The sequence below is a fragment of the Lepidochelys kempii genome, chromosome 5, assembly GCF_965140265.1.
Source record: "Lepidochelys kempii isolate rLepKem1 chromosome 5, rLepKem1.hap2, whole genome shotgun sequence".
NCBI classification, from domain to species: Eukaryota; Metazoa; Chordata; order Testudines; family Cheloniidae; genus Lepidochelys; species Lepidochelys kempii.
In genome coordinates, this window is record NC_133260.1 from 41,735,802 (window position 1) to 41,759,902 (window position 24,101).

At 48.0% G+C, this 24,101-nt stretch overlaps 1 protein-coding gene across 4 annotated transcripts in view; it reads left to right on the forward strand.

The window, feature by feature from the left end:
• CWC27 (CWC27 spliceosome associated cyclophilin) overlaps nt 1–24,101 on the forward strand; it is a 229,388-nt gene that overhangs the window by 123,969 nt on the left and 81,318 nt on the right. For all 4 annotated transcript variants that reach the window (XM_073344054.1, XM_073344053.1, XM_073344051.1 and 1 more), the window contains one exon: nt 21,351–21,451. In XM_073344054.1, coding sequence (XP_073200155.1) covers nt 21,351–21,451 — 101 coding nt within the window. The remainder of the gene's footprint in view (nt 1–21,350; nt 21,452–24,101) is intronic.

The following is a 24,101-nucleotide window of genomic DNA, read 5'->3' on the forward strand; positions in this document are numbered from 1 at the left end:
AAAGGGAATAGAACCCTGGCTCTGGAAGGAGGCATACACCATTCCCTTAAGAGGAGTAGTAACAAGATTGTTTATTGTTCTGCACCTGGGAAATTCAGGAGGCACTTTACATTTCAGCCCAGCATCTGCCAGTGGCTTCAGGGCATAAATAAATCCTAGCTGTGCTGAGGTGCGTGATTTTTTTTTTCCTGTCACCCTCAGCCAAGAAAACAGTATGGCCTATATCACTCAGGCAGTGCTACGACCACTGAATTAATTATCCCACTTCAGAGTTTTATGGTCTATCATAAGAGGGTATTAAAATACAATAGTAACACTGCTACATACCAACCTTACAAATGGTGTTAAAACAGTCATTTGTTGTTGGGCATGTATGATTAGGGGAGTTTAATTAGGATTCCGGAATTTCAGCATAGAGCTGTGGATGAAGTTGCACCTAGAATCCAGTCTCTTTCATCTAAAGTGCCAGTTTTACAGTCAGGTTTTGAAACATTCAGAAATAAGGCTGGCTTTGTTTCTACAGCGTTGTATCATCTACCATAGGACAAAATTGTATTTATTTGTGTATTAATGTTAAGATGAATAATGTGAAACTAGAATGGATAGGATTACACTACAGTTATTCTGCATGCTTCTGATTCACCTGCCAATAATGATCCCTGCAATAATTATAGGTGTTCTTGAATCTTTTATCTACTGCTCTGATATAATGTTGACATCTGATTAATTTATGCCATTGAGTATTCTGGGAAATATTTAATTAGATTAAAATGGAGTCCTGTCTATGCCACAACCAAGTAGGAGAAACTTGATGTTTGCTTGGGTGCCTTGCTCAATGTGCTCTACTAATGTTGTCTTTTAAAACTGGGGACAACGCAATTTACACAAACATGATGTAATAATAGAGCTTTAGTTTGGAAGGTCATATCAACAGATAATGGCATTGCTATAGTCCTGACTTATGTGTTCTGCTGCAACAATCATATCCTGGAAATGTGAAAAATTCAAACATCATCAAGTTATTTCTATCATATAATTTTTCAAAATACAATATGTTATAAGTTGTACAAAAGAGAGGGAAACCGTATCTCAAATTAAAGTGTTTTTGTGACTGCCCACTAATCTATAGATAATAATCATGGCCTTATGACTGCCAATGAAGAAATAGAAGCCCAGAACTGAGTGCAGACAAAGTGTGATTTAAACATTGCTCTTGCAACAATATCTACACAGGAAGTGCATAATGCCAGAGTTGTAGAACAGCATCAAACCAATTTTGCAAATTTTATCAATGCCAGATGATGAGGCAACCATGTAATCACCTCAGGGCAAATTTTAGTAGTGCTCACTATGCAGTCATAGTCTGCTTTTATAATCTTAATGAAAAGAGTTCATTTACTAACTTCTTATTTTCTTTTGATCTTAGTCTCATGGAAATTAAACTCTTGCAAGATTTAAAAAAATCAGGTTGGAAACTGATTCTACATACTGTTATTTCTAGAGAAGAAAACAGCATTGAATGAATAACTGGATCAAAATACCAAAAAGATTCTTAAAGTTTGGTGAAATAGCAAATAAATAAGGATGGATTACAAACAAAGCACTTTTTATGAAACAAGTATTTTGAAAAACAGAAGCTGAGAGACACAAGAACTAAAGTACTGTGGGGAAAATATATTTCCACCTCTAAATATTAATAACGGAATGAGAGTAATGTCACTAGTTTAAAATAAAGGTACCTTTGACCAATCCCAAAGATAAAGTGAGATTCTTGTATTCACGAAGTACAGTGTTATTTTTGAACATATAAATTAGCAGTTGTTAATAATTTTCAGATGGATATTGAGATTACTATAATTAAAGTGGTCAAAAAAACCACTTAGCACCCCTCAAAATAAAAAACCATATACATCCATTTACAGAAGTGGTGCAGTGCACTATTAGGAAGGATAGAAATATATATCACCAGCAATAAATGGCAAGCTCTTTAAACTTTGTGATGATTGTTGTTAAGATTAATGTTCATGAAATGTATTTTAAGAGGTGTTCTTTGGAATATATCTCTTTCTATGATTTGCAGAAGCAATGTGCCAAGGCCTGCCACATAGGCATGATGTTCTTTAACTCAGTATAGACAGGATAAATAAATTATCCCAAAGTGCTCTAAATGTTGTATGCACTACATTAGGCTTACTTACTGTCAGTAATCTACTCTGTTCTCTGAGTGGAAATATGGCAACCATTCTGTGCCAAGGACATTACATTTATGTGTTTTAGGTTAGCAAATGAAGAATAGCCAAGGAGAATTTAGATCAGCAAAATGCAAACTGCAAATTACCGTAATTAAAATGTCCTGAAGACACACGAGCTGACACCTGAAATCTTGAGAAAAGAAATGTAGAATCTTGACTCACTACAAATTGAGGTCCTATTTCCTGTAGTCCCCAGGAATCCAATCCAAGTTCAGATGCCAATCCAAGTTCAAATGAAGGTTATTAACACTGAACAATCTTTCCAAAGCAAATTAGATGCAAACACAGAAGAAGAAAATGGAGAGGACAGAATTTCACCAATGTCTGTCTATAATCATAGAGCATTGATCATGTGAAATACACTTACATTTACCTGATCCAAACCTATAATAAATGAAAAATGAATCCCCATCATACTCTGGGGAAAAAATTCTCTTTCTCTCTGTTTGGCAATTACTTTAACCTTGTGCATGTAAATAACATTCTTCTTCGAGTGTTTGTTCATGTCGATTCTAATCAGGTGTGCGTGCGCCGTGTGCTTGGTTGTCGGAAAGTTAGCAGCTCCCATTGGGTTGGTTGTGGAGCCCCCTGGAGTGGCGCCTTTGTGATGCTCAATATATGACCCTGCCGACCCAACCCCCCTTCAGTTCCTTCTTACCATCAGACATGCCAAACCCACCAAAAAAAAAAAAATGCAGAAATTGGGCTTGTTTTTGACTTAATTGGCTTATAAGTTGCTTGTTGGCTAGTTTTTGGCTTGTAGCTTGTAGCTTGTTGCTTGTTTGGCTTGTAGTTTGTTGCTTGTTGCTTCTTTTTTTGATCGGCCCCTGGCAAGCAGGGGCAGGCAGGGGAGAGAGTTGGGGTGCACAGCAGGCCAGCCGCAGTCCCAGACTGCACACTGGGGGAATCTACTCACATAGGGTATGTCTACATTACGGAATAAGGTCGAATTTATAGAAGTCGGTTTTTTAGAAATCGGTTTTATATATTCGAGTGTGTGTGTCCCCACAGAAAATGCTCTAAGTGCATTAAGTGCATTAACTCGGCGGAGTGCTTCCACAGTACCGAGGCTAGAGTCGACTTCCGGAGCGTTGCACTGTGGGTAGCTATCCCACAGTTCCCGCAGTCTCTGCTGCCCATTGGAATTCTGGGTTGAGATCCCAATGCCTGATGGGGCTAAAACATTGTCGCGGGTGGTTCTGGGTACATATTGTCAGGCCCCCGTTCCCTCCCTCCCTCCGTGAAAGCAAGGGCAGACAATCGTTTCGCGCCTTTTTTCCTGACTTACCTGTGCAGACGCCATACCACAGCAAGCATGGAGCCCACTCAGGTAACTGTCACTGTATGTCTCCTGGGTGCTGGCAGACGCGGTACAGCATTGCTACACAGTAGCAGCAACCCATTGCCTTGTGGCAGCAGACGGTGCAATACGACTGGTAGCCGTCATCGTCATGTCTGAGGTGCTCCTGGCAACGTCGGCTGGGAGCGCCTGGGCAGACATGGGCGCAGGGACTAAATTTGGAGTGACTTGACCAGGTCATTCTCTTTAGTCCTGCAGTCAGTCCTATTGAACCGTCTTATGGTGAGCAGGCAGGCGATACGGATTTCTAGCAGTCATACTGTACCATCTTCTGCCGGGCAGGCAAGAGATGAGGATGGCTAGCAGTCGTATTGTACCATCTTCTGCCGAGCAGCCATGAGATGTGGATGGCATGCAGCCCTTCTGCACCGTCTGCTGCCAGCCAAAGATGTAAAAGATAGATGGAGTGGATCAAAACAAGAAATAGACCAGATTTGTTTTATACGCATTTGCTTCCCCCTCACCCCCATCTAGGGGACTCATTCCTCTAGATCACACTGCAGTAGCTCAAAGAGAAGGTGCAGCGAGGTAAATCTAGCCATGTATCAATCAGAGGCCAGACTAAGCTCCTTGTTCCAATAAGAACAATAACTTAGGTGCACCATTTCTTATTGGAACCCTCCGTGAAGTCCTGCCTGAAATACTCCTTGATGTAAAGCCACCCCCTTTGTTGATTTTAGCTCCCTGAAGCCAACCCTGTAAGCCATGTCGTCAGTCGCCCCTCCCTCCGTCAGAGCAATGGCAGACAATCGTTCTGCACCTTTTTTCTGTGCGGACGCCATACCAACGCAAGCATGGAGGCCGCTCAGATCACTTCAGCAATTAGGAGCACATTCAACACCACATGCATTATCCAGCAATATATGTAGCACCAGAACCTGGCAAAGCGATACCAGGCGAAGAGGCGATGTCAGCGCCGTCACGTGAGTGATCAGGACATGGACACGGATTTCTCTGAAAGCATGGGCCCTGCCAATGCATCATGGTGCTAATGGGGCAGGTTCATGCGGTGGAATGCCGATTCTGGGCTCGGGAAACAAGCACAGACTGGTGGGACCGCATAGTGTTGCAGGTCTGGGACGATTTCCAGTGGCTGCGAAACTTTCGCATGCGTAAGGGCACTTTCATGGAACTTTGTGACTTGCTTTCCCCTGCCCTGAAGCGCATGAATACCAAGGTGAGAGCAGCCCTCACAGTTGAGAAGCGAGTGGCGATAGCCCTGTGGAAGCTTGCAACGCCAGTCAGCTACCAGTCAGTTGGGAATCAATTTGGAGTGGGCAAATCTACTGTGGGGGCTGCTGTGATGCAAGTAGCCCACGCAATCAAAGATCTGCTGATATCAAGGGTAGTGACCCTGGGAAATGTGCAGGTCATAGTGGATGGCTTTGCTGCAATGGGATTCCCTAACTGTGGTAGGGCAATAGACGGAACCCATATCCCTATCTTGGCACTGGAGCACCAAGCCGCCGAGTAAATAAACCGCAAGGGGTACTTTTCAATAGTGCTGCAAGCTCTGGTGGATCACAAGAGACGTTTCACCAACATCAACGTGGGATGGCTGGGAAAGGTACATGACACTCACATCTTCAGGAACTCTGGTCTGTTTCAAAAGCTGCAGGAAGGGACTTTATTCCCAGACCAGAAAATAACTGTTGGGGATGTTGAAATGCCTATATGTATCCTTGGGGACCCAGCCTACCCCTTACTGCCATGGCTCATGAAGCTGTACACAGGCAACCTGGACAGTGGTCAGGAGCTGTTCAACTACAGGCTGAGCAAGTGCAGAATGGTGGTAGAACGTGCATTTGGATGTTTAAAGGCGCGCTGGCGCAGTTTACTGACTCGCTTAGACCTCAGTGAAACCAATATTCCCACTGTTATTACTGCTTGCTGTGTGCTCCACAATATCTATGAGAGTAAGGGGGAGACGTTTATGGCGGGGTGGGAGGTTGAGGCAAATCGCCTAGCTGCTGGTTACGCGCAGCCAGACACCAGGGCGGTTAGAAGAGCACAGGAGGGTGCGGTGCGCATCAGAGAAGCTTTGAAAACCAGTTTCATGACTGGACAGGCTACGGTGTGAAAGTTCTGTTTGTTTCTCCTTGATGAAACCCTCCACCCCTTGGTTCACTCTACTTCACTGTAAGCTAACCACCCTCCCCTCCTCCCTTCGATCACCACTTGCAGAGGCAATAAAGTCATTGTTGCTTCACATTCATGCATTCTTTATTCATTCATCACACAAATAGGGGGATGACTACCAAGGTAGCCCAGGAGGGGTGGTGGAGGAGGGAAGGAAAATGCCACACAGCACTTTAAAAGTTTACAACTTTAAACTTTATTGAATGCCAGCCTTCTTTTTTTGGGCAATCCTCTGTGGCGGAGTGGCTGGTTGGCTGGTAGCCCCCCCACTGCGTTCTTGGGCGTCTGGGTGTGGAGGCTATGGAACTTGGGGAGGAGGGTGGTTGGTTACACAGGGGCTGTAGTGGCAGTCTGTGCTCCAGCTGCCTTTGCTGCAGCTCAACCATACACTGGAGCACACTGGTTTGGTCCTCCAGCAGCCTCAGCATTGAATCCTGCCTCCTCTCATCACGCTGCCGCCACATTTGAGCTTCAGCCCTCTCTTCAGCCCGCCACTTACTCTCTTCAGCCCGCCACCTCTCCTCCCGGTCATTTTGTGCTTTCCTGCACTCTGACATTATTTGCCTCCACGCATTCATCTGTGCTCTGTCAGTGCGGGAGGACAGCATGAGCTCGGAGAACATTTCATCTCGAGTGCGTTTTTTTTTCTTTCTAATCTTCACTAGCCTCTGGGAAGGAGAAGATCCTGTGATCATTGAAACACATGCAGCTGGTGGAGAAAAAAAAAGGGACAGCGGTATTTAAAAAGACACATTTTATAAAACAGTGGCACACTCTTTCAGGGTAAGCCTTGCTGTTAACATTACATACATAGCACATGTGCTTTCGTTACAAGGTCGCATTTTGCCTCCCCCCTCCCCGTGGCTAACAGCGGGGAACATTTCTGTTTAGCCACAGGCAAAAAGCCCAGCAGAGGGAACGGGCTCCTCCGAGTATCCCCTGAAGAAAAGCACTCTATTTCAACCCGGTGACCATGAATGATACCTCACTCTCCTGAGGATAACACAGAGAGATAAAGAACGGATGTTGTTTGAACTCCAGCAAACATACACTGCAATGCTTTGTTGTACAATGATTCCCAAGTACGTGTTACTGGCCTGGAGTGGTAAAGTGTCCTACCATGAAGGACGCAATAAGGCTGCCCTCCCCCAGAAACCTTTTGCAAAGGCTTTGGGAGTACATCCAGGAGAGCCGCGAATGCCAGGGCAAAGTAATCCTTTCACATGCTTGCTTTTAAACCATGTATAGTATTTTAAAAGGTACACTCACCGGAGGTCCCTTCTCCCTCTGCCGGGTCCAGGAAGCAGCCTTGGGTGGGTTCAGGGGGTACTGGCTCCAGGTCCAAGGTGAGAAACAGTTCCTGGCTGTCGGGAAAACCGGTTTCTCCGCTTGCTTGCTGTGAGCTATCTACAACATCATCATCATCATCTTCTTCGTCCCCAAAACCTGCTTCCGTGTTGCCTCCATCTCCATTGAAGGAGTCAGATAACACGGTTGGGGTAGTGGTGGCTGAACTCCCTAAAATGGCATGCAGCTCATCATAGAAGCGGCATGTTTGGGGCTCTGACCTGGAGCTGCCGTTCGCCTCTCTGGTTTTCTGGTAGGCTTGCCTCAGCTCCTTAAGTTTCATGCGGCACTGCTTCAGGTCCCTGTTATGGCCTCTGTCCTTCATGCCCTGGGAGATTTTGACAAAGGTTTTGGCATTTCAAAAACTGGAACGGAGTTCTGATAGCACGGATTCCTCTCCCAAAACAGCGATCAGATCCCGTACCTCCCGTTCGGTCCATGCTGGAGCTCTTTTGCAATTCTGGGACTCCATCATGGTCACCTCTGCTGATGAGCTCTGTATGGTCACCTGCATCTTGCCACGCTGGCCAAACAGGAAATGAGATTCAAAAGTTCGCGGTTCTTTTCCTGTCTACCTGGCCAGTGCATCTGAGTTGAGAGTGCTGTCCAGAGCGGTCACAATGGAGCACTCTGGGATAGCTCCCGGAGGCCAATACCGTCGAATTGTGTCCATAGTACCCCAAATTCGAGCCAGCAAGGCCGATTTAAGCGCTAATCCACTTGTCAGGGGTGGAGTAAGGAAATCGATTTTAAGAGCCCTTTAAGTCGAAATAAAGGGCTTCATTGTGTGGACGGGTGCAGGTTTACATCGATTTAACGCTGCTAAATTTGACCTAAAGTCCTAGTGTAGACCAGGGCATAGAGTGTGGGGGTTCTTAGGGATTGGCTTGTTTTGAAATGGGATTAGCTTGATTTTTGGCTTATTGTGAAAGTCGGGGTGCTTATTTACCACGTGAAAGTTGGCAACTGTGCTTACCATCCATGATGGCCGTTGGAACTGCATTCGCTTGCCTAGCAAGTGCTTTCCTTGGCTTTCTTCTTGCGTATTAGTCTATGTTTCAGTCAGTAGTTAGTTTAGTTTTGTGTACATAGTGTATATAGTAGTTCAGGTTAGGAATCCTCCCCTATCCCTTACCTACCCTCGGCTCCAGAGCATGCCTTGGGGCCAAGGGTTTAAACCTTGTAGGACCTGTGGTAAGCCCATGCCAACAGGCGACCCCCACGAAGCATGCCTGAAGTGTCTGGGGGAAGAGCACCAAAGGTGCAAGATCTGTAGGTCTTTCTGCCCTAGGACAAAGAAAGAGTGGGATTTCTGTCTGAAACAACTTCTGATGGAGTCCACTCTCCATCCACAGCCCAGCATGGAGCACTGGGATTCAGCACCGAGTGCATTGTTGCGTAGCACCCCGACCTCAGTGTAGGACACAGCTCAGAGGAAAGATTCTGATTCGAGAGGCCCTCGGCACCGGCACTCCCCCACAGGTGGCGCAGCAAACCAGGCACTGCTCGCACTCACCCGTGCTGCTTGTGCAGCACAAGAAGATGGAAAAGGGTTGTTCCCCAGTGCCGAAGGCAGTGCCAAGCACAACAGCAGTGCATCCCACAAAGGAGCATTCAGCTCCCACAGACCAGGAGTCGGCGCCATTGACTTCAGTTCCCCAGAGGGGACCATTGAGCCCGGCGCCCAGCAACTCCCTGGACAGACAGTGTCACGTAGAGGAGTTGGAGTCCCCCTCCACCTCGGACGCTTTTGAAGCCGCCATGGACCTAATAGCGATGACAGCCTCTCCACCTCTGGCTATCAGGGACAAGCCCCTGGTGTTGCCACACCTGGCGTCATCTAGATGCAAGCCATCCATGATGTGGCGATCACCTTCTCCGACACGGCACTGTTCACCTTGGCACCACTTGGGACTGTTCTCACCAGCAACTCCTTATCCAGGAGGTGCAGTCGTTCCTCACTGTAGGGGCAGTGGAGGAGGTTCTTCAGGAGCTAAGGGGCAGGAGATTCTAATCCCCAAAGCAAAGGGGGGGTCTCAAACCCATTTTAGACCTGCGAGGACTCAACCAGTTCTTCGTCAAGCTGAAGTTCTGCATGGTCTCCCTGAACATGATTATCCCCCTGTTGGATCTAGGAGACTGGTACGCCGCCCTTGACATGAAGGATGCATATTTTCACATATCCATTCAGCTTGTGCACAGATGATTTCTGCGGTTTGTGGTCAACCACAAACATTATCAATTCACGGTCCTCCTATTCGGTCTATTGACAGTCCCCCGAGTGTTCAACAAACATTCACCAAGTGCATGTTGGTGGTTGCAGCCTTTCTTCGCAGGAGGCAGATACAGGTATATCCCTAGCTTGATGACTGGCTCTTACGGGGGCACTACAGGGAGCACGTGGAGTCTCAAGTCTGACTAATAAGAGCTACTTTTGAGAGACTGGGACTCCTCCTCGATGTGAACAAGTCGACCTTGTCACCGACCCAAAGAATAGAATTCATTGGGGCGGTGCTGGACTCAGTACAAGCAAGAGCAATCCTGCCAGAGACCGGATTCCAAGTGATGACAGACATTATCCAAAGCTTTAGGCGATACTCCTCCAAAACAGCAAGGGGATGCACAAGTCTCCTCAGCCACATGGCAGCCTGCACTTACATGGTCTGACATACCAGATTGAGGCTCAGACCACTCCAAGCATGGCTCACTTTGACCTATTGCCCAGGGCACAACAGCCTGAACTCAGTGGTATTGGTGCCAGAGCACGTATTCAAGTCCCTTTGTTGGTGGCTCGACCCTCAAACAGTCTGCGAAGGAGTTCCCTTCAACAGCTCACAACCCTCTTTGTCCCTAGTAGTGGACGTGTCAGCTCTGGGTTGGGGGGCTCATCTGGAAGGTCTCCGAACGCAAGGCCTGTGGTTGCAGGATGAGCTCTTGCTCCATATCAATGTCAAGGAACTCAAAGCGGTGCGACTAGCCTGCCAGACCTTCCAGTCCCAATTACAAGGCCAGTGTGTGGCAATGATGACCAATAACACCACTGCCATGTTTTACATCAACAAACAGGGCAGAGCACATTCCTCCCCCAATGTCAGGAACAGTAGCATAGCCAGAAGGGGAGCGGGGGGAGCGGCCTCTCCCCCTCTGAGCACAAGTGGCACCTGTTTAATTTATAGGCGCCTTTTTTAATTTTTACTCACCTGGCAGTGCTCCAGGGCTTCTGTGGCGGGGGGCCTTCACGCGCTCTGGCTCAGCAGGGGCCTTCACTCGCTCTGGGTCCTCCTCGGCAGCATTTCAGCAGCAGGGGCCTTCAGTGCCGCTGAGGACCCAGAGCGCCGCCTGGTGAGTACAAGCGGGTGGCACCTTTTTTTATGTCCGCTGCCCCTGTTCGCTCCACCTAGCTACGCCACTGGTCGGGAAGCCCTCCAGCTATGGGAGTTCTGCATAGCCCACTCCATTCATCTGGAGGCATCTTATCTCCTGGGAGTGCAGAACGAACTAGCAGATCCCCTTAGCAGGTCGGTCTGCAACCACAAATGGTCCATCTGTCCAGATGTCATACATTCCATTTTCCAAAGGTGGGGGTTTCCCCAGGTAGATCTGTTTGCCACCTAGAGCAACAGAAAGTCCCCAATGTTCTGCTCCTTCCAGAAACACAGCAAGGGCTCGATCTCGGACGTGTTAATGCTACCCTGGGGGGACCGCCTCATGTATGCCTTTCCACCAGTACCACTCGTACACAAGGTACTGCTCAAGATCCACAGAGACCAGGCACGTTGGCCCCAGCATGGCCACGCTAACATCGGTAACCACGCTTCAGGAGCTGTCTGTGGACACCCCGATCCTGCTAACACTTTCTGATCACCCAGAACCATGGTCGCCTTCACCACCAAGACCTCCAGTCCCTCCATCTCACAGCTTGGAACATAAGAACACCCATACTGGGTCAGACCAAAGGTCCATCAAGCCCAGTATCCTGTCCTCTGACAGTGGCCAATGCCAGGTGCCCCAAAGGGAATGAACAGACAGGTGATCATCAAGTGATCCATGGTTAAGACCAAGGGAGCTTCTGTGCTCGGAACCAGTAAGGGAGGTGGTTCTTCGAGTGCTTGTTCATGTCCATTCCAATTATGGGTGTGGGTGTGTGTGTGCACGCGAATGTGCATGGTGGATGATAGATTTTTCCCATAGAAGCATCCGTCGGGCCGGTCTGGGCACCCCCCTGGAGTCGCGCCTTCATGATGCTCAATATATAGTCGCGCACCACTTCAGTTCCTTCTTACCTCCAGTGACGGTTGGCTGGAACTTCCTATAGCCCTTGCTTAGCAAGCGCATTCTATAGTTACCTGTATATAGTTATCTTAGTATCATTATTAGTATTACAGTTCTTAGTATACAGTTGTTGGGGGTCCCCCCTCCCCGCATTCCGCCTCCTTGGAGCAGTGGTATGCCACGGTCCCTGGGGTTTAAAAACTGTGTGCCCTGTACAAAGCACATGCCAAAGAGCAATCCACACTCTTCATGTTTACGGTGCCCGGGGAGGGCCACCAAAAGGATCGCTGTAAGATCTGCTGTGAGTTCTGCCCTAGAACCCTTAAAGAAAGGGAACAGTGGCTTAATGTGATCCTCATGGAGGCAGCTGTATGCTTCCACTCGCCCCTGGGCTCAGGGGACCTGGCTCCTAATGCGTCGTCCTCTACACGGAGTGCCCCGGCACCGTTATCAAGCTCGGCACCAAGAAAGGACTTGTCCCGGGATGCTCTGCATCGACACGGCACCTCACGAGGCCCAGCTGAGAGCAGGCACCCATCCCACTTGCTGGTGCCTCAGAAGAAAAAGAAGCCGGACAGCTGCTCAACTCCGGCTAAATCCAGAGAAATGAGACCCTAGGTGGGCCACTGCTCCGGATCCCCTACTGATAGTGCGTCGACTCCTGCCTAGGCGAGGCAGTTGAGTCTGGGTCCCCCACAGTCACCAGTCCCTACACAGCAGTTACAGCTCCCTTCGACGTCGGAGGCTTACCAAGCTGCTTGGGATCTCCTGCACCGTATGGCGCCATTCTCCCCCACCGAGAAGGGAAGAACCTCGAGCACTGGCTGACCCACCTGCCCCTCTGGTGCAGTCAAGAGGGAAGCCGGCTATAATGTCCAGGCGCTCCCCTTCTCCATGTCCCTCAGCACCGGCTCACTCGTACAGAGAACCTACCCACTCCCCAAGCTCTCGAGGCACTGAAGCTCGGCTCCTCGATGATCTTCAGTCTCGGAGACCTCGGAGTCAAGTCCGACCCCTATCGCTCCAGGAGAAGTAGGAGCCATAGTTAGAAGTCCAGGAGAGACTGGAGGGAGCCTCAGGCATGGCCTCCGCAGTGGCACAACCCACCACAGTGGCCCTTCCAGACCCCCTGGACTTTTCGCCAAGGAGGGAGCCAAGGTCACCGTTCTGCTGCGTCTTCTGTGGCCTCTGCCACATTCATCCCACCATCGGCTGCGCAGCTTCCCTCGGCACCTGCCCATACACCAATGCCTCTGATAGTGGCACCATCGTTGACACCGGATTTGGCACAACCCTGGTGCTGCCCTTGGCAACGTCCTCAGCACCGTTGACGCGCCTGATTTCCACGCCTGCACCGTTGTCAACATTGACTGTGGCGCAGACGCCGATGCCAGCGACGGGCCCTCTGTCTTCATTGGCACAGACAAGGGGATCAGCACCAGCTCTGTTGATGGTTCCTCCCATCGTACTGATGACGGCACCAACACTTGGTTCAGCATCTGCAGCCCCAGCACTGTCGAGCGCACCATTGGCACCGACATTGCCCCGAGAGTTGAGGGACCCCTTGGGGATGGATGGCAGGCAGCATCTGCTCCATATGAGCGCTTCCTCTTCATTGTCACCTGATGAAGAATTGGCGGGTACAGCCGTAGTCCCAGCACTCAAGGACAACAGGGTGCCGCAGCAGTTACTGCGTAGGGCTGCTCAGGGTCTGGGCATTAAGGCCGAGGAGGTAGTCGAGGAGGCTGATCCCATGGTGGACAGCCTCTCCCCCTCAGGACCTTCCCCGTATTGCCCTACCACTCATTAAAACGATTGTGGACAGTACCAAGACCCTGTGGCAGACCCCAGCTTCCTTGCCACCCACTGCCAAATGCAATGAGAGGCCTTATTTCATGCCCTCCAGAGGGTTCAAACATTTATATTCCCTCCCACCCCTGACTCTCTTGTTGTGTACACTGCTAACCAGCATGAGAGACAGGGCTTCCAAGGGCTCTCCACAAAAAACAGGGAGGCTAAGAGTCTAGACCTTGTTCGGAGAAAGATCTATTCTACAGGGGGTCTGCAGCTCCATATCTTGAACCAACAAGCCATCGTCCGCAGGTACTCATATAACACCTGTGCGGCGATGGCTAAATTTACACAGCTCCTCTCTTCGGACTACCGAACTGAGTTCTTGGCCTTGGAGGAAGAGGGGAAGCTAGTCTCCTGGGCTTCCCTCTAAGCCGCATTGGATGCTGCAGATGCCGCCACTAGTTTCATGGTGACTGAGGTAGCCATGAGGAGGGGCTCCTGGCTCCAAGTCTCGGGGCTCCCTTACAAGATCCAGCAAACTATTCAGGACCTCCCATTTGAGGGTGAGACTCGTTTCTCTGAAAAGACAGACAAGGGGTTACACAGTCTGAAAGACTCACGAGCCACCTTCAAGTCGGTCCTGCACACTCCCGCCACACAGCGGAGACACTTCCGACCGCAACCTCCTCCGAGATTCCATCAGCAGAACCGATGGTTCTCGGAGGAGAAACAGGAGTGGCCAGGGTTCTAGCCAGACCAAGCTGCCCTCTGGTCCCAAACTGGCCTTTTGAAAGTGTGTTAGAGGACAGCACACCACATCATAGACTGGATCTACCCTGCCTTACCTTTTCTTCTCAGCTGTCCTCTTTCTATCGTGCATGGTCCTGTATCACTTTGGACCACTGGGTGCTCCACACGGTGGAGGGGATACTTCATCCAATTCTGTGTCCTCTTGCCCTACCACCCCCTTTCCCAGTCCCTCTCCAGGGACCCTTCTCACGAGCAACTCCTCATGCAGGAGGTGCAGTTGATCCTATTGCTAGGGGCAGTGGAGGAGGTTCCTCAGGAGCACAGGGGCGAAGACTTCTATTCTCAGTATTTCATAATACCAAAAGCCAAAGGCGGCCTCAGGCTTATCCTGGACATGCGAGAACTCAACAAGTTCGTAAAGAAACTCAAGTTCTGCATGGTCTCCTTGGCCTTCATCATCCCCTCACTAGACTAATGTGCCATCCTCGACTTGAAGGACGTGTACTTTCACATCTCAATCAGTCAGCCCCACAGGAAGTACCTCAGGTTTGTGGTCAACGGTACCCACTATCAATTTATTGTCCTCCCATTTGTCCTGTCAGCAGCACCTTGAGCCTTCACCAAGTGTATGGCAGTCGTTGCTGCGTTCTTGCGGAGGCACCAGGTACAGGTGTTTCAGTACCTCGACAACTGGCTGATCAAAGGCCACTCTAGGACCCAAGTGGAAGCTCAGGTCACATTTATCGGAGCCACCTTCAACAGCCTGGGTCTACTCCTAAACAAAGCAAAATCGACTCTGTCTCCTGTCCAGAGGATAGAGTTCAGAGGCATAATGCTGGACTCGACCCAAGCCAGGGCATACCTGCCACAGGCAAGGTTTCAGTCCCTCAGCGACATAATCCGAGGTGTCATGCAGTTCCCCACCACTACAGCTAGAAACTGCCTGAAACTGCTTGGGCACATGGCTGCCTGTATCTACATGGTGCAGCATGCCAGACTCAGGCTTTGACCCCTCCAGTTGTGGCTCATGTCAGTGTATCGCCCAGCCCGGGACAGCTTGGACAGGATCGTTACCCTGCCTTGCCTGGTTCTCGACTCCCTCAGGTGGTGGATCGATGCTCAGGAGGTGTGTTCAGGGTTCCCCTTTGCTGCCCCACAGCCATCTCTGTCATTGGTGACAGACGCATCAGACTTGGGCTGGGGAGCTCATCTGGGACACCACAGAACTCAAGGCCTCTAGTTGCAAGCAGATCTGGGTCTCCACATCAATGTCAGAGAGCTAAGAGTGGTGCGCCTAGCATGTCAGACATTCTGTCCTGACCTAACCGGACAATGTGTATCAGTCATGACGGACAATACAACAGCAATGTTCTATATCAACAAATGGGGGTGCACACTCCTCTCCCTTGTGCCAGAAAGCCCTCATGCTGTGGGACTTCTGTGTAGAACATTCAATTCACCAGCAGGCATCGTACTTCCCCGGGGTAGAGAATGAGCTGGCAGACCACCTCAGCAGGTTGTTCCATAGCCACGAGTGGTCCCTTCGCCCAGACGTCACAATTTCAATCTTCCAGAGGTGGCGGTTTCCCCTGATAGACCTCTTCGCCATGCAACGCAACAGGAAGTGCCAGCAGTTCTGCTCCTTCCAGAATCACAGCCTGGGCTCCAGCACAAATGCATTTCTCCTCCATTGGGCAGGTTCTACCCTATACGCCTTTCCACCGATACCACTCATTCACAAGGTGCTGCTCAAGATCCACAGAGATCGAGCTTGGGTCATACTGATAGCACCAGCCTGGCCCTGTCTGCACTGATACACATCCCTCCTAGACATGTCTGTGGGAGCCCTGATTACCTTGCTGGTCTCCGCGGACCTTCTCACACAAGATCATGAACATCTTCCAACACCCAAATCTGCAGTCACTCTATCTCACGGCATGGAAGCTCCATGGTTAAATTGTTGGAGCTTTCCTGGTCATACCAGATTAGACAGGTCCTCCTTGGCAGTAGGAAACCCTCTACGAGAGCCATGTACCTTGCCAAGTGGAAGAGATTTTCAGTCTGGTCGGCGCAGCACCATTCGCCCCCATGCTAGCTTCAGTGCCGCACATTCTGGACTATCTCCTCCATCTGAAGCAGGAGGGTCTCTCGTTGTATTTTGTAAGGGTGCACTTAGCTGCCAACTCGGCCTTCCACCCGGGCAAGGACAAGGTTCAGCTCAGGCTTCACCCTGCTTTCCTCCTGAAGGTTGTATCGCAGTTTGACATCAGGATATCTTTCTCCTGGTATTCTACCATAAGCCATATTCCAGTGGCAGGGAGCAGAGACTCCACTCTCTTGGTGTCCGCAGGGCGCTGGCCTTTTACATCAAGAGAACAAAACGGTTCAGAAAATCAGTCCAGTTGTTTGTGGCAGTGGCGGACAGAATGAAAAGACAGTCTGTTTCATCCCAATGCATCTTGTCAAGGATAGTGTCCTGAATCAGTGAGTGCTAAAACCTGGCAGATGTTCCCGCACCTCCGATCACTGCACAGGCTTCATCTACAGCATTCCTGGCTCAGGTTCCTAACCAGGAAACCTGCAGAGCGGCGACGTGGTCCTCCATACACACTTTTGACGCACATTATGCAGTTACCCAGCAGGCCAGAGACGATGCAGCCTTCAGACGAGCAGTACTCCAATCAGTGGACAGCTCCGACCCCACCTCCTGAACTTGGCTTGAGAGTCACCTGGTTGGAATGGACATGAACAAGCACTTGAAGAAGAAAAAACGGATACTCACTTCTCGTAACTATTGTTCTTTGAGATGGTGTTCATGTGCATTCCAATACCCATCCTCCTACCCCTCTTTCAGAGTAGCTAGCTAGAAGGAACTGAAGGGGTGGCGGGTCGGCAGGGATCTATATTGAACGCCACGAAGGTGCTACTCCAGGGGGAGCCCAGCCCAGCCCAGCCCAGCGGATGCTGCTTCCGGCCACCATGCATGCGTACACCTGATTGGAATGGACATGAAAAATGCATCTCGAAGAACAACAGTTACGAGAAGTGAGTAACCATTTTTTCTGCTCAGCAGCAGAAAACCATCCACCAGGGCCACTTATCTAGTTAAGTAGAAGAGGTTTACTTGTTGGTGTGCCCAGCATCACACACCTCCGCTCCAAGCGCATATACCACTTGTCCTGGAGCACCTCCTTCACCTGAAACAACAGGGCCTGGCAGGGTCATCCATCCGGGTACACCTCACTGCTATCTCGGCCTTCCGCCAGGGAGAGATGAGGCGTTCCATGTTCGCCAACCCCATGGTAGGGCGTTTCCTCAAGGGCCTGGAAAGGTTATATCCACAGACTTGACAACCTGTGCCTGCATGGGACGTTAATCTGGTCCTCTCCAGACTAATGGTGCCCCCTTTCGAACTGTTGGCAACTTGCTTCCTTCTGTATTTGTTGTGGAAGGGGGCATTCCTGGTTGCCATCACATCAGCTAGTAGTGTGTCTGAGTGGAAGTTCCTATCCAGACGGTGTTCCTAGCCAGTATGTGGGAAAAACCCATGTAGGAGAGCTTGTGTCCTCAACACAACTACAGTTGAGTCTGAAATGTTTTGAGAAGTTTTAAGGAACTTTAAGGATTTTTTTTTTTAAATTGAGTGGAGGTCTAAGTCTTGATAAAAGCATGGACTCAATATGTTTTCTTGAAGGTTTAGCATTTTGAGATGAAAGAATGACTTGGGTTCAAATACAGACTTTGGTTATGTCAAGGCTGAAGTGCCAAAGGTGGGGGCCCGCAAGGACTCTAAAAATTAATACTCGCCACTCCAGGCTTGTATTAAACTCCCAAGGTTACAGTTTTTCTCTGACCTTGGATGGGTAGATGCTGCCACCACTCAAGTGCAAAACCCCTTTGAGAACTAAGGAAGGCACACTTGGGAATTCCTTCTTGTCGCATACCCTCAAGCCCTTTCACCCCTCTTCCGGGGAAGAGCTGAGAAAGAAAAACAAAGGAAATCAGCTGTTGCCTCCAGCTAATTAAACAACATGCACAAACCTCTTAAGACACAAAAATCCAATCGTGTTCTTAAAAAGATAAATTTTATTAAAAACAAAAAGAAAGAAAATACATGTGGAAATTCAGGGTATTGCTAGTTTTTTTAAAAAAAAACTTACAAAGATTAAGCATCAAGAATAACATTCTTGAGTCCAGTTTATAGGTTACAAGCAAAACAAAAGCATTTGGGGTTAGCACAGAGGAGTTCACAAGCCATAAAGAAATAAAAAAGAGATAAAACTAATCACGTCTTCCAAGACATTTCCTGATGTACTTACATATCTGGGTTTTCAAATGAGTAGTGTCTAGGTGTGATCTGATGATTTTTCATACCTGTCCCCAAGCTTCTTACAGCATCACAGCTCTGTTCCCTCTCTCTGGAGAACAACAACAGACAGACAAAGGTGAAGTCTTGTTTTAATTTTAAAAAGTTTTAACCTTCCCATTGGCTCTTTTGGCCAGGTGCCCACTCACGTTTTTTTAAACCCTTTACAGGTATAGCAAGTAGAGAACAGCTACTAAGAGGGATTTTATAGCTAACTGGCTGGCTGGGTCCATAAAAGGGATCTTACTCTCCCCCCCCCCCTTCATTATCACAGGTTATAAGTGAAAAACTAAGTTGTTTAGGCTCATCCTAATCCATGTTTTTGCACATCACAAACCTACTCTTCACCTTTAGAAGCTGATTAAAATGTAGCCCTGGTCAGTAGTCAGGCAAATTCTTACCAGTTGGCTACATGGTGATCTATGTGAAATATGTTGGTCTCTGTCCAATTTCCAGTAAACAGTGTCGAGATCACAAATTTAAAATTTTTATTAAAGCTAATGTTAAAAAAATTATATAATACATAGGTTGGGAAAACAGTGTCTGTGCATCTGTGTATAGTGCTTAGTAAGTACATAATCAGCAATAACCCAAATTTAGGTGAGTAGATTTAACAATACAGTTTAGATATTGGAATCCGAATACTCGGGTGCATCACTCATGAAAAGTTGTACAGAGATTTGGTTGTGGAAAGCAAAATATATCAATGAGTGGAGATTGTCCCTCAGTAATTGAGAATTAGGTTGGTTGTCTATTTAGAAAATACAATCCATGAAGAAAGTATTTGTTACTTTCCAGACTGCACTTCTCATCGGCACTCCAGCTCATCCCCCCCTGCTATTGCCAATATTGGTGATGTGTTCTATGTAGCCGTCCCTCGACGCACCTGATTGCGTCTGACACTATGAGTTGCCGCATCAGCCAAGCGTAGAGTTGACCGATTCCGCATTCTCTCAGAACTTGCTCATTACTGGGGTCCCATGCGCCTAAGGCTCCAACAATCAGTGCATGTGTCTGGACCTGGTAACCCTTTGCTCTCAAGATTTTGGCCCGAGGGGCATATTTCTCTACCTTTCGAGCTCGGGCATTATGGAAGGCCGGGGTCCTGTTCTCGAAGGGCACTGTGACGTCCACCATGATGATCTTCTTCCAGTCCTCATTGGTGATGACCGTGTCCGGTTGCAGTTGGCTGTTGATTCCGGGGATGGTGGAGTTTATGGCAACCTTCCCACAGGTGGTGGGATGGCTCTGGCCAGGCGATCGTGGATGACGTTGTGTCGCAGCTGCCAAGCTCTCGAATGGGGCTTGCAGCTACACAGGATGTGGGGTAGCATCTCCTTGGTGTAGCCATACTTCCTGCATCGCTTGTCCTGATTCCCATGGCAGACAGCTCCGTTCAGTGGGACGCAGTTGAGCCAGGTCCTGTGGATGAACCTCCAGATGGCAAATCGTGTGAAGCTGCCCCTGGGGAGGAAGTGATTGCTGGCGTTATTAAAGATGGCCCGGTTTTAGCTGACTTAGGGGTCCTTCCTTGGTCTGTCCATCCCAGATCTAAGCTTTCTCTCTAGGGGATATGTCAATCTCCTTTATATTCAGAGTAAATATTAAAAGCCTAAGTGAGTCAGCAAGAATTAACCTGCTGCTACTTGAAGTGTTCCTGCACCTGTTAGCAAAGTGAAATAACAGAAGTATCTTACAGAAGTGAAGGATTGAATGAGCATAGAGATGAGACTGTCCTCTAACCCTAAGTGGTCCCTTCAAACAATAAGGCAGAGTTTGCACTGTTCCTGGCCATGCTATACCTTTTCTGTAAATAAATCAGTGATTTCATATTCTAGTTATTCGGCTGCTTTTCACAAGCATCCCATTCACACATATGATTAAAAATAAAAATTAAAAGAATTAATCAGCACATAATTCCAAGTTTTGACTCGAGAGGCCCAGGACTGGAATAACAAGGGTATTACAGATCAGAATTAAAGTGCACTGACAGAACTGTGGGGGGAAGCTTGCACAGCACATTCCTGCATTATGCTCGGCTCTAGCCAGTGTTGCTATTCAGTCACTTTCATGAGCACTAAATCAGTTACAACTTAAAAAGCAAAACAGAGAATATATAAATTAGAATACCAAAAAAGCTTGAAATAATGATCAGTAATCATGGCTTTCACACTTTTTCTATCACTAACCAGACTTCATTTTGGAACTCAATCTCTTCATACAGTGTGATTGTCTTTTGCAAGAATTGAACAAACACTTTTGGGGGATAGCTTTGGACAGTCAGTAATTCATCTATATAATTTTATTAATAATTGACGAGCCAAAGAAACAATTGCCCTAGAAAAAGCAATTGAAAGAAAACAAGTAGTATTCTGATCATAATACGGAAGTTCAGCAGAAAACATTTAAAACATATTATAAACTAACAAAACAAACTCATCACTCAGTGTTAATGTAAGTTCTGTCTCATTCCTTTTGGTTTTCTCCATTCTACCTTTTTCAGATGTTCATTGTTTTGTAAAGTTCATAACGCTCAAAATATAGTTTTAAAAATACTTAATCTGGTATTGGATCATATTTATGCAGCTTCATCAACTCCATTTGCTGTCCATATATGAAATCTTAGATTGGAAGAATTATCACTTCAGTAAATTGCATTTCACAAGATAACGTTATGTTTGTTTTGAGATCCCTCTGCTTTTTATTTCCTTTAAGTGTGGTTCTTGTAGTAAAGTATTATGGATGATACAATGTTAAATTAATGAATCAAAGTATAAATGCAGGGTCCCTGTTCTGGTTGTCTCGTGCGTTTGACATATTTCTAATGGGCTCTGAAAAGAAACCATTTATCATATTCTTTTGTCCTCTTTGCTAATGTAAAGAAGAGCTTTTTTAACGTTCCAATTGACTTTTAAGCCAAGTTCTTCATACCAAACTTAACAAGAGTGAGGCAATACATTCCCTTTGTTTACATCAGAGATTTACTGCCCATTAGCTTTGACTCTGTTTCTCCTGAGTGGCTTTACATTCTTAGAAGATTAGACTCATGTAAATATTGTTCTCTTTGCAGTGAAGAACTACGCAAAGAAGTACGCCAGCTGAAACGTGAACTACTAGAAGCAAAGCAAAAGAGAGAAGAAAATTCTACAAAATCAAAAGAAAAAGAGGAAGGTAAGCATGTTTTAGTTAGTTTCTCATCTTCAACATCTAGGATTATTGGGTTTCATGTGGATGAATTTAAACCAGATTGCTGAATTGGATACTCTGTAAGAAAAAATAGGAAAAAAAAATATTCCTTAAAAATTTACAATAGGAGCAACAAAAGTATACAAGTGTATAAATAAAATGACATTCTGTACTGTATCAAACAAATTTATTTGTATGTTTGTTCCATGATATACATTGGTTGGAGAGCTGCTGCAGCTGAAATTTCCATTGCTGTTACCCTATATTACTGTATTCCCTAACAAAGATATATCTGTTACAACCTGTAATACAGCAAGATAATAGGCAGGTGCCTAACTTTAAGCATGTTAATAGCTCCATTGACTTCAAACTGCTACAACTCCTATGAATGACAGAACAAGGAGTAATGGTCTCAAGTTGCAGTGCAGGAGATTTCGGTTGGATATTAGGAAACCTTTTTCACTAGGAGGGTGGTGAAGCACTGGAATGCATTATCTAGGGTGGTGGTGAAATCTCCTTCCTTTGAGGTTTTTAAGATCAGGCTTGACAAAGCCCTGGCTGGGATGATTTAGTTGGGGATTGGTCCTGCTTTGAGCAGGGGGTTGGACTAGATGACCTCCTGAGGTCCCTTCCAACCCTGATATTCTATTATTCTTCTAATGATTTCAGTGGGACTATTCACATGTGTAAAATCAATTGCTTAAGTACCTTGCAGAATAGGGACCATAGAAAATATCTGCAGCTGCACAGATTGCTCTGGCAAAGTTAATGAAAAATATATGTTTTGTTGTATCCTTAACATTTTTCTTTGCTATAATGATTTTGTTGAGCTGAAACCACTGTTGTGGCAAAATTTAACTGGAAGAACATTTGATATAACATGAATCCAGTTCCGTTGCCACCCCTGAATCTGTTCATTCTTCTTTGAGTGATTGCATATGTCCATTAGACTAGGTTGTGTACATCTTATGCACAGGTGCTGGAGAGTTTTCTTTAGTAGTACCTGTACTGGGGGGCTCACCTCTACCCTAGTATTCTTGTGCTCTGAGCCGAGGATATAAAGAATGGAGCCTCCCCACCCATCCTTCAGTTCCTTCTTACTGACCATGGCTGGTGGTCAAAGCATGCCGTCTGTTTGTTCCTTCAGCAAACAAACCATTTTTAGTTAGTTTCTTGTTGTCAGTTATTCTTGTTGTCAGTTGGTACTCATTTTCAGGTCTTTGAGCTCTTTCTTTTGTCCTTCTTTTCTTTTTCTTTGCCAATTGTCCACTGTAACCCAATCACAGGCTGGAAAGGGTTTAATAGCTAATTAATTATGACAGGTGTCATATGTACCTGATTACTTGTTTCTCAACCAGATGGGTGGGACTGGAAGACATCAGGTGATAACTAAACAGATACCCATTCCTCATAAAAGGGGAGAGGGCTCAGTCTGAAAAGGAGAACCCAAAGGGACTCCAGTGAAGAAGCCTGAGCCAGAATCTGTAAAAGAGCAGAGCCTTCAGAGAGACTCATTCTGAGGAGCCAGTACTCAGCTTCAGAGCTGGAGGAGAAGACTCCAGAATAGCGTAAGGAGATTGAAGACAGAGACCAGAGAGAGGTAGATTTGTTGAGAGACTTTGATTAATAGTTCGAGCTTTCGTTGTCCCAAAGAGGTTGGACTTCAGATGTGTTTCAGTTAGAGGGGTGAATAGTGCACAAAGACAGATGTTCTGCAAGTGGCACTAGAGATGCAGATTCCTGAAACATCATGCTTTGGCACAAGGGAGGGCTGTAATGGGGCGTGCACAGTGGTGAGCTGGAGCCGGTTTGCACCGGTTCGCTAGAACCGGTTGTTAAATTTAGAAGCCCTTTTAGAACCGGTTGTTCCACGAGGGACAACCGGTTCTAAAAGGGCTTTTAAATTTAACCGGCCAAAAGTGGCGCCTTAGGCGCCGACTCCCAAGGGGAAAAAAAGCACCGGCAGCTCCCCGCCCCACCCCCGGCCCCAGCTCACCTCCGCTCCGCCTTCTCCCCTGAACGCGCCGCCCCGCTCTGCTTCTGCCCCCTCCCCGCGGCTTCCCGCGAATCAGCTGTTCATGCGGGAAGCCGGGGCAAGCTGAGAAGCCAGCAGCGGCTTCCCGCTCAGGCCCAGGGAGGCCGAGGTGAGCTGGGGCCGGGGGGCGTGAGGAGGGCCGCCCGCGCCGCAGCAGGAAACCCTGGGGGGCGCGCAGGGGAACCACTCCCCGCCCCAGCTCACCTCCGCCACCTTCGGCCTGAGTGGGAAGCCATGGCCTGCTTCTCTGCCCTCCCCAGCTTGCTGCCGAACAGCTGATTCGCGGGAAGCCGGGGGGAGGGTGCACGGAAAAGCAGATCGGGGCAGTGGGTTCAGGGGAGGAGGCGGAGCGGAGGTGAGCTGGGGCCGGGCATGGGGAGCTGCCTACCGAATTTTCCCCATGGGCGCTCCAGTCCCGGAGCACCCAGGGAGTCGGCGCCTAAGGCGCCACTTTTGATGTGATCAGTGGGGGAGTGGCAGCTCCCCCTGTTCCCCCCCAGCTATGCTCCCCTGCCCCTAGGAGCCAGAGGGACCTGCCGGATGCTTCCTGGGAGCTGCCCCAAGTAAGCACTGCCGGGACTCCCCACCTCGCCCCCCGGC